General features: G+C 45.4%; 1 protein-coding gene across 2 annotated transcripts in view; it reads left to right on the forward strand.

Moving 5' to 3' along the window:
• Positions 1 to 11,241, forward strand: part of Dock5 (dedicator of cytokinesis 5) — a 191,603-nt gene that overhangs the window by 19,785 nt on the left and 160,577 nt on the right. The window contains exon 1 of one of the 2 annotated variants that reach the window (XM_005373711.2): positions 8,759 to 8,786. The exons of the other annotated variant lie outside the window; for it this stretch is intronic. Within the exon in view, the coding sequence (XP_005373768.1) occupies positions 8,774 to 8,786 (13 nt within the window). The 5' untranslated portion in view covers positions 8,759 to 8,773. Of the gene's footprint in view, positions 1 to 8,758; positions 8,787 to 11,241 lie in introns of those variants that run through there. 2 annotated transcript variants of the gene reach the window in all.

The following is an 11,241-nucleotide window of genomic DNA, read 5'->3' on the forward strand; positions in this document are numbered from 1 at the left end:
CTGAATCAGCTTGGTGCTGGGCGTGGAAGGCCCACCTGAGGATTGTTGCCAGCAGCATAGAAGGAGAACTGGAGGGGAAGATGGCGTGCTGTTGATTCTCCTGGAGAAGCCTGTCACGCTTTCTTTCCTGATATGAACTCGGCTGTTCTCATCAGTGAAGGAGCTTCTGTCCTCCACTGAAGCTCAGGGTGGCTGCAGTTCTCTTTGTGGGGAGCTGTGCTCTTTACCTTGAGTGTTGCTTTCTAGCTCCAGTACAGATCCCTCAGCCTGCTGGCACAGATCCTTCATCCCGCTGGCACAGACTTTCTAGCTTCCACCGCTGACCTCTGGGCCTTCCCAGTGCAGATCCTTGATACAGACTTGCATAAGACATTGTCGTGGGCTCTAGGCCTCCAGTTGGACTCGTGGAGGACATTGCCATGGGCTCTAGGTCTTCAGCTGAACTCGTGTAAGACATTGCTGTGGGATCCAGGCCCTCAGTTGGATTCTTTGGATCTCTAGTGTGGGGACATCTCTCTTGCAGTCTTTTGCATTTGACTCTTTGGGTGAATATTATAAAATAATCCTTTAAACTGTGTGTCCTGTATAAAATGGTTTCCCTTGAAAACTCTGACTACAACACTCACATAGCAAATGCTCAATAAAATGTGGGCCTTCAAGTTGGGTTGTAAAGGTTAGAGTTCTGAAATATAAAACACTATCTTTATCATCCAGTTTTAAAATAAAGCTTCCCTGTAAAGAAGCATTTTAATTGAAATAGGTTTTTTTTTTTTTTTTTTTTTTTTTTACAATCTGGCTTTTAGCTTTATGAAAGTCTTAATTAACAGAAGGGTCAAAATTTCCCAAGTCAAAATCAATCTGTATAAACTTACCTAGGAAAAATTTTGTTCCTGACATGGCCTGATGTTTAATCCAATACATGCAAACCCTCTGGATTGTATTTGTTTTATCATTTGACTTGTTAGACCAGGATTGAAGGAAACCTTGTGGGTCAAGCAATGGGCAACTTTCTGGCAAGGCCTGGAGGAGCTTACGTACTGGTAGGGAAATTAAGACGTTCACGTACATCAAGTCTAACTAAGTCAAGTCTTCATTATTGTTGGTGCCACTGGGGAGGGTGCCAGATGTGCCCCCCCTAATGTACAACAGCTGGATCCCATTTCAGTTGGACAGTGTTTAGGAAAGGAAGAGCCAGATACATCACGTGACTGTGACCCTTTGGTTGGAAGTAGAGTGAACAGTGTTAGGCTGATTACCAGTGAGGGCTGTGACCGGCTTTGTGCAGGCCTAAGAGAGAGAAGCAGCTCATGCAGGGCCGGGGTGCTCCAGGGTACTCTAGCTGCAACAAGTCAGGAGACAGAGCAGGCAGTGGGGCCTGGCTTTGTTTAGCTGACCCCTGAGTTGTGACTGCCAAAACCTTTCATGAGGGTGAGTATTCTCGGGGGCACCGGAGGATAATTTCTTGATTCCCAGAAACAGGCAGGGTTGATTGGGTAGAGGATCTGCAGAGCCAGCCAGTGGAGGCTGTGGGTGGGCGCGCTTGTAAGAGGCCCCCTGCCTGGCTCTCCACGGAGTGCAGAACGTGTGGGTGGGAATGAAAGATGGAAAGTTAAACTCTGGGCTCAGTGGGAGCCGAATCCAGAAAGAAAATTTCCTGTGGATCAGGCCCAGACCCACTGGCTGGGGGAGGCCTTTGTGTTTCCGGCCTGAAATGAACTGGCAAGAGGGGAAACAGGATGGGGTCTGGTAACTTCCCCAGGGTCTCTCTGGTGTCCCAAACCCTCCTCACCCAGACGGTTTTGTTTCACACAAAAGTGAGGCTCTGTCTGAAAAAACCCGGCATGAATGTAGCAAAGCAAAGCTGATAATCTCAGTCCCCTGCTGGCTGGTAAAGTTATTTGTAACTTTTCCTTTGTGTGGTGCATCTGTTGATCTGAAGGTTTTTAAGACTTGAGAAACTGGAGACCAGCTTTTTTTAAAAAAAAAAAATCTAGTTTTGACTCTAGTTTGGGGTCTTGAGGTTTTCCTGGTACTACATCAGGGCTTAATTAGCAACGTCTTTCAAACACACTTCCTGCAGGAATCAACTTTCTCTGTGAATAGCCCGCCCCCCACCCCCTAAGGAGAGGCAGTAATGCAAATTAAATGCATACCCAGAGTTGCAATCACTCTAATTCTGACAGCATAAGCACATTTATTCTTGAACATGGCTGCAGTGGAGCTGGAAAGTTTTATGCTTCTCGTGACTATGGCAATATGCTCTTTCACGCTCTTGATCTCTCTTTCTCTCTCTGCTGGAGAGTGAACCTAGGGCTTCATGCATGCTAAGCATGTGCTTTACCACTCAGCTACACCCCTGACTCCAAAGAGACCTCAATAGTTTAGAGAGGGAGGAGAGCTTGGGCATTTGATGAACCAACCTGTTATCAGGATCTCTTTTCTACCCTGCCTGCGTCTCTGCATTGACAGAATTCTCAGCTGTGCTCATTTTGTGGATGTTGACTTTTTCTCTGGATGTGTTTGCCGTACACAGGGTACAGAAAGCTGGGCCAGGACACCATGTCTGGTGCAGAAGTGGGAAGTGGTTTTGGGTCAGGTGATCCAGACAGAGCGTGTGAGTGAGGGATTCCATTTCTGAGCACCTTGGATAAACGGGAAGAAGTATTTCCACACCTGAACTAGCTTACATGCAGTTCAGAACAGTGCCCTCCCCCAATTACCCTTAGGTTCCTCTTTGCAGTTTTAGTTACCCATGGTCAACATGGATTTAAAATATTAAATAGAGAATTCCAGAAGTAGGCAATTCCTATGTTTTAAATTGCATGTCATTAGGAGTAATAGGGTGAAATCTTGTGCATCCTGCTCTATCCTATCTGGGATGTGAGACATTCCTTTGATCAGTGTATCCGTGCTGTATACAGTACCTGCCTGACAGTTACTTAGTGGTCATCTCAGTTCTCAGATTGACTGTTGAGGTCCTCAAAGTATAAGAATAGTGATGGTGGCGATTTAGTAGCCAAACAAAAGCCATACTTTATTTAAGTGAAAAGTTGAAAGTTCTCAACATATCTATAATGTTCTACATTATTAGTGATTTCCAGCATCCGTCAGGGGCCCTGGAATGAAAAGGACAACCACGGCCCTGATTTCAAGCTCCTGTTTATTTATCTCTTCCGTATCCATATGGCTGACACACCCTGTCAGCATCCCCAGTCATGCACCGTGATAGCAGAGCTTGAGGAAAGAACCCCACTCTAAGATTCATCACCAGCCGGCCCCTCCCTCCATGCTGCCCCCAACTTGTGCACTTTCCAAATGTGGAAGGGGGCAGAGGAATAGGACATTGGACTGTGACTTACAAGAGAGGTTCTGTCTGTCATGGGCCTCTTCTCTAAGGTAAAAGCACAGCACAGAAGACCTGGGATGCCTAGAATGAGTGTCCTACCCAACTTTGTGTTTATCCTCCACTGGCCAGCTGCAAGTCTCCTGCCAACAGAGAGTTGGGAACTAGGTTGGAAGATTTTATATAACACTGGCTGGACGTATGGTTGGCTCATTGTGTGTGTGGGCTCCGCATCCATGCATTCCACCAAGCATAGATGCCCAGTGCAGTCAGGCTTATCACAGTATTGTGTCAGCCGAGGAGCCCTGGATTTTTATGGCTGTGTGTTTGTTTGTTTTATGTTTTGCAGTACTAGGAATTGACCCCAGAGCCTTTGCACTGAGCTACATCCCCAGGTTTTTTTGTTTTTTTTTTTTAATTTGAGACAGAGTCTCTCTAAATTGCCCAGGCTGGGCTCAAACTTCCGGCCCTTCCTCCTCAGCCTCTCAGAGTGCTGGCTTTAGGGGCCTGAGGTGCCACCCCCGGGGCAGAGGAGCTCTGTAAAGGATGCAGTGTGACCTGTGTCTCGGACCGTGGGAAAACGTACCAGCTATCAAGTAGGGAACCTCTTTCAGAAAGGTAGCCGTCCTGTCCACCGCTGGGATATGGTTCTCCGGCCCAGGCAATGGTCTCACAATGGCGTGGCTGGACTCTTTGTGTCTGTTTGAAAAGCGTGGGGGAATTGGGAGACCAGTTTGATTTCAGCTTTAATGTGTGGATAAGCTAGAGTGACACGGCTGTGCACGTCTTCTGTGGGAACAGAGCACCTTTGAGCGAGACAGCGTCACTGTGCTGGCACAAGAGCGGGGAGCTCTTTTCTGCCGTGTCCTGGATCTGTGGAGGTGGAGGAGAGGGAGGCTCAGAACTTCTGGTGATCCAGGGGCCAGAGCTGTTTCTTCCACGCCCTGCGCCCCCGCAGCCAGCCCATTCATTGCCAGGTGCACAGCGAGGTCTCCATGGCGACCTGTGTGCTGGTGATAGTGTCACTCGTGGTGAGGGAAGGACAGGCAAGGCAGACAGGAATTGCTCCTCCCAGGCAGGCAACAGAGCCATCTGAAGCCTACTCAATCACTCCCTTGGTCTTTATGTTACTTCTATTTCAGGCAACATCTCTCACTACACAGTATCACCGAAGCACTTTTTATCCCCTTGAAACATAAAAGACCATTTATTGTAGCAGTTGTTCTGTGTTTAAAGCCTGCACAGTGATAAAAAGTGACAGCTATCAACTTTGATGCGACTTCCTCCAATTTAGATGGAGAAAAAGGTTATTGAAATTTCTCTATTACTAGGTCATTAAAAATAAACACATCATAGATTTTTCTCTTAGTCTTTTCAAACCCTGGAAGCCTATACAGAATTTCATATAATTGGGGGAGAATTTTGTTTTATTTTATTTTATTTATTTTTTTTTTGTCTTTTTGAGATAAGGTCTCACTAAGCATTTCAGGCTGGCCTTGAGCTCACTTTGTAGTGGAAGCTGGCCTTGAACTCACAAGGATCCTCCTGCCTCAGCCTCCTGAGTGCTGGGATTATAGGCCTGTGCCACTACACCTGGCTGAGAATTTTAAGAAATTCTTTGCATTAAGTAATTACATCGATGATCTCTCACACTTTAGTAGTGGACAGCTTAAGGAGGTAACGATGTCAGGATTTTGAGTCACCTTTGCTTTAATGAATTCACTACTCTCGGGACTGAGCTTATTTGACAATCTGGGGTTCTTCTTTCCATGCCAGCTGATAAAAGGGTGGAGCATGCCACTTGTCAGACCAAAGGTACCACCCTAGTGCCTTTAGTTCCCACGACCCAGAACACAGCCTGCAAGCTGGTTGGTAAAGGGATATTTTTTTTTTTTTTGGTACCAGGAATTGAACTCACGACCTCAGGCTTGCCAGGCAAGCACTTATGCTGCTGAGGTATATCCCCAGCCCCGGTAAAGGGATATTCTTGTCCAGAGAAACACTTGGAAGGAGGGAACCATGTCTGTGACATCAGAGAGCCATAGAGTAATTCTAGCAGGTGTAGTACCTTGCATTAACCTGACACGGAATCAAATAATGAATGAGGAACTGATTCTTTTTAAATTCTCTTTCAACACTCTGGTTTCCCCAACTAGAACAGCTCAGTGGAGTATTAGCCACAGATCTCTAGCATGCCCCATCTTGGCCTTGTAGGCCACCATAACTACAGGTTGAAAATCCTCCATCCAAAATACTTGGGACCAGAAATGTTTTATATTTTAGAGTTTGTTGGAATATTTCCATAGGCCAGTTGAGCATCCCTGATTTAAAATCTGAATGCTGTGAAATCCAAAACTCTGTGGCCAAAATGTTTAATACTCTGGATTTCAGATTTTTGGATTAGGAACACCCGACCTGTGCTAAAATTGTACTATTTATTTATACTTATTATTTAAGAGGAGTAGTGCTGGTTTTCCAGTTACTATAAAGAAAGAAATATCAGTGAATTGAATTAAACATTTCAAATAAATGTAAACAGCATACATATCACAAGACTAGTGAGTTAATTTCAGAGGATATTAGGTAAATATTGTTATACGCAGTGTACTGCTAAAAGTAAAATCATGGAGTTGGTACATGAACAGAGCTTGGGAAATTGTGACCTAGGTTATTGGTATCTCTAGATTTTATTGATTTATAGTGTTTTGTGTGTTTTTTGTTTTGTTTTGTTTTGTTTTGTTTTTTTTGACAGAGTCTTGCTATGCATAAGCTGCTCCTGAACTCACTATGTAGCCCAGGCTGACCTTGAACTCCTAACCATCCTTTTGGCTCAGTCTCCTGGGATTAGGGGAGTGCACCACCATGCCCAGCCTCTGGGACTTGTTTTAAAATGGATCTCATAGTACACAATTGTAATCCCAGCACTCAGCCCTTGGGCGGCTGAGGCAGGAGGGTTACTGGGAGTTCAAGGCTAGCCCGGGCTACATAGTGAGTTGAAGGCCAGCCTGTACTGCATAGCCAAGACCCTGTCTCAAAAAGACATACATACATACATATATACATAAGATGGGTTTCATGTGTCTCTTCTATAATATGTGTGACCTGATTAACTGACAGGAACACTCGTGCCCTGGTTGACAGGAATGGAGAGAGGTAGCCCTCAGGTTGGTGGGCACCAGGTAGCGGGGAGCAGAGCATGGCGGGGACTGCAGCACTCAGCTCTGGTGTGTAGGGCCCACACCTGGGCAGCTGCTGCTGCGGAGCCCACGGCGCTGCTAGTGCTGCTCAGACTGCAGCAGGTCATCCCCGTGAGGGTTGGACCTTGCTGTGACCCGAGGTAGGCTGGATTGGTGCAGAGGGTGTCACCAACACGACCGGAGTGGTGGTTCTGGTGACTCTCCTGGACCCTAGTAGGATCTTTGTATTCCGTCCATGGCGTTCCTTGCATTCGGCTCTGCGCTGGCTGGTAGGAAATGCAGAAGTTGCTACCACCGCATACTTTCCGCTTGTGAGCATAAAGCTGATACGGAAGAAAGCGCGGGCCAGTTCCTCAGAGCCACCCTGACGGCGCTGTGGCTCTTCTGGGAGACACTGGACGCCGAAAGAGGCAGAGGGCTGCCCATAAAGAGAGGGCAGGTGGCGGGGCCTTGAAGCCTGGGGGACTGAAATGGTGATTGCTTTAAGACTTTAAAAAATGATTTCCTTTTTTATTGGCATACGTCTGTAGTACATAATGATCACGTCCCTTGTAGGGAGTTGGTACGTGTATGTAATGCGGTCTTCATTCCTTTTCATCCCCGCCCCTTCCTTCCCCTCCCTCGGACTGTTAATCTCCTCCCTACTTGAGAAAGATCTATCTCCCTGCCTGCGAGGATCTTTATTGTGCTCTGTATTTATATTTTGGGCTTCTCATGTAACAGAAACCGTGCAGTTTTTGAGCTGGTGTGTCTCATTTATTTCACTTAACATTCACCTGTGCGTGTGGTTTTAAAAATTGAGAGTCCCCAAAAGGATGCAGTGTATCAAGTCACACTTTACTCCCCCTCCTCACCGAAAGGCCGCCTGACCCCCTGGGATCTTTCCCCTGAAGTCGATTCCTTTGGCTTTTATGTTGATAATTCTAAATGTGCATATCTTGCTAGCTTCTGATGCATCCGTTTTAAGCATGATCTTAGACCATTTTCAGCAGCTGGAGCAGAATACCTGAGAGCAGGAAACAGGTTTGTTTCTTACAGCTTTGGAGGCCGGGAAGTAACGAGGGTCTTCATGGTGTATCATCTGGCGGCGGAGATGAAGGAGGAGAGAGGGCGGCAGTGGCGGCCCAAGAAGGCTCTCAATTTACTCTTGTAGCAAAAATAATGAGCCTGTCACAGCAGTCTACCGCCTCTTATTAGGCCCCGCCTCCCAACAGTCACACGTGAGGGTGCATTTAGGGATGCATCCGACACAGTGTTATTCCCTGGCTTGCATTATCTTTGACAGAGGAGTATTTGCTCTCCCACGTGGCCATCTTCCCTTGTCTTATAGTTTCTTGTTAAATGTACATTCAGTGTTTACACGGTGAAACTATGCAGATAAAGTGTGTATTAAGACTTTGCTTCTCTCTTTGCACAATTTCTTTCTTCAGGTGTTAGAGGTAATCTGTCAGTTGTATGGTTTTTTCTTTTTCTTTTTTTTTTGGTTTTTCTCTGGTACCGGGAACCGAACTCACGACCTTGCGCTTGCCAGGCAGGCGCTTTGCCACTGAGCTAAATCCCCAGCCCCTGTATGGTTTTTTCTTTAAAGATCTCATGCATACAGCACTTTTTCTATTTCTTTTTTTTTCCCCAGTCTTATTTGGTTGCTCTTTATATCTGGCTGAGAGTTTTTGTCCTCATCATTTAGACGAGGAGAGAGACTTTTGCCTCTCTCCATGTTAAATTATATTTTCTACTTGTTGGTTTACTCACCAGTCTTCCTGGATCACAGTCTGGGGAAACTCCTTGAGGACAGGACCTTTGGTGACCTTTTTGAAACCTTAAATGTCTGGAAATAGCTTTATTCCACCTTTACATTTGACCACGATAGTTTGACTGCATATAGGACTCTAGGTTGAGAAGGATTTTCCTGGAGAATTGTGTGTGCAGTCATCCATTGTCTTCTGGCCTAAATGTTTTGTTTATTTACGTTTTATGGTGCTGGACATGGAACCTGTGTCTTTGTGTGTTCTCAGTGAGGTTTATTTTAGGAAGTTCACTATCATACTTGATTTTTATCTCTGTCAAAAATGACTTGATTTTCTTTCCTTGGAGTTCTAGAATTTTCTCTTTACTTCTGTATTCTGAAGTTTCATAATGGCATGCTCTGGTGTGAATCTTCTTTCAGTTATTTATTCAGTTATTTTATTCTGTCAGTCCATTGACTGTGGAAAATTATGTTGTTGACTTGGAAATGTTCTTGCCTTGTGAGTAATAATTTCTTTCATAGCCATTTTGTGTGATCTTTTCTTTCTGAAATTTCTAATAGCTCTTGACCTTTGTGAATTGGCTTGTCTAGATTTTCTTCATCTTTTTCTGTTGTCTTACTTTGTTTCTATGGACATGATATGTTGCCTTAATTTTCTGAGAATGTCAATGACCATTTTTTAAAAATTATCATTATTTTATGGTTTTCCCCCTCTGATTTTTGTACCACTTCCCTTTCTGCTGGATTCCTTTTCTTTTTCTTTCCTTTTTTTTAATTAAAAAAAATTGTGTGTGTGTGTGTGTGTGTGTGTGTGTGTGTGTGTGTGCTGTACTTTTCATGTTGGAGAATATCCCCGAGATCATATATAGGGATGAGAAACTACAAACTGAATAGATGCTCTGTGTATGACTTGGTGTGTTGTGACTGGCAGACTTCATTCTGAATCGGCTCTGTGCTTTTTCTATGTCTTTATCTGTGGATTTTTCTCTGGGGCAAGTCAGATTGTCTGGGAAAGGATTTTCTCATTTCCTTCCGAGGCTGGACAAGTCTACCCTTGGGACGGTTGGCCTTGAGGGAGAGGCGGGGCTGTCAGCACAGTGTAACAGGTACAGCCCTTTACCCTGTCGGGGCTGTCTGGTGCCCCAAGCCTGCGTTTGTACAAGGACCAACTTCCTGTCCCCCATGGAAAAGGGATTGTTATCTGCACATGTTGGAGGGAGGGGGTAGGAATGCCACTCATATATTTCGCAGCTCAAGTTTCCCAGTTTTTTGACAGCCCGCCTCTCCAGTCTATTCATAAGCAGCATCATTCCACCCACATCACTTTAAACGTTTTTTATATTTGTATTAGTCCATGTTTGGAGGACATACTGATTATATTCCTCGTGGGGAGTTGGTACCTGTGCATAACGCATCACAATTCTTTTTCCATCCCCTTCCTCTCTCTGTTTCTTGATCCCCTATTTTTTTTTTTTTTTTGTCTTTTTGAGACAGGGTCTCAGTATGCAGTTCAGGCTGGCCTTGAACTCACTTTGTAGCCCAGGCTGATCTTGAACTCGCAAAGATCCGTCTGCCTCAGCCTCCCGAGTGCTGGGATTGTGCCACCACGTTCAGGCTGGCCTTGAACTCACTTTGTGGCCCAGGCTCGTCTTGAACTCACAACGTTCGGCTGCAGCCCTCCAAGCGCTGAGATTACAGGCCTGGGCCACCACGCCCAGTCCGGTCCCCTATATTTTGAAGCCTCCACTCCTGTTAGATATTTAGTTTGTTCATTATTTCTTAAAGTTTATGTTTAAATGCTCTTGTCCTTCTGTTCCTAAAGGCACGTTTCTCAGCAGTGATATTGCTAGATGAAAGAGAGTATTTCAGACATCAGAAGCTTTTCAAGCCTTCGGCCACGTTTTGCCAGATCTTCCATTCCTGTCCTGCTGCTGTCATTGTCATCAGTTGAGCATTTACAGGCGCTGTGATGAGCACTTGGCAGCCCCATTTCATTTCATCCTCCCAGTAGCCAGGAGTGGCTTCGAGATTAACAACCTGTCCAGCATTGCAGAGCCAGCAGGTAGCCGGGCTGGGTTTCACATCCTGAGCTGCTCGGCCCCTGTGGGTCATGCTGGTCATATTTATTACAAGACCCCCCAGGGCTGCCCTTAACCCTGTTTACCAGGGCTCTTCCTCCTGGCCTTGGGAAGGGAAGAACTGTGCTCGTCATCCAACCTCCGAGGCAGCAGGGATCGTTTGCTTTTGCCTGGGTGTCTTTGCTATTGCTGAGGACACTCTTGTCGGAAAGAAAAATGAAGTTTTGGTGTTCTCGCTTTGTTCGTACTGGTCTATTCTGTGCCAGCGTCAGATGGGAATAATCTCTCCAAGGCTCTGGCACATGGGTTATGCTTTGGTTTGGATTATGGGGGATAGATTCTTCCTCCTTTAAACAATTCCAGTGTGATTTCAAAGCGAGCTTGAGAAGTAGACCATGTCCTCAAGGGCCTGTGCCTTCTCCCTTATAAATGGTTCCCTAGCCCGTCTTTAGAACAAATGGGAATAGAATTCAGCAGGCCATATCGTGTTCATTCTGGGGATGAGAGATGTGAGAGCTCTCTAAGGAGACAACTAGCTGAGTCTGCCCCAACTCAGACAGTCCTTTATTTTCTCAAATGTAAATAAAAGCACCCAATGCCCTGTGTCTGGCTATTTCACAGATGTTCCATGAGAAGAAGTAAAAGAATCTCTAAATTGATCATTTTACCCTGTAATCAGATAGGACGAAGACCAAGAATCACTGTGACTGCAACATTATCACAGTGAGGCAGAGTTCATTAGAAATCCTTCCTTCCTTCCTTCCTTCCTTTTTTCCTTCATTTCTTCTTTCTTTTCCCTCCCTTCCTTCTTCCCTCTCTTCCTTTTCTCCCTCTCTCTCCATTCTTCTCTTTTTCTTTCTTTCTTTCTTTCTTTCT

This window comes from Chinchilla lanigera, unplaced genomic scaffold (assembly GCF_000276665.1).
Source record: "Chinchilla lanigera isolate Chin_1 unplaced genomic scaffold, ChiLan1.0 scaffold00002, whole genome shotgun sequence".
Classification (NCBI taxonomy): Eukaryota; Metazoa; Chordata; class Mammalia; order Rodentia; family Chinchillidae; genus Chinchilla; species Chinchilla lanigera.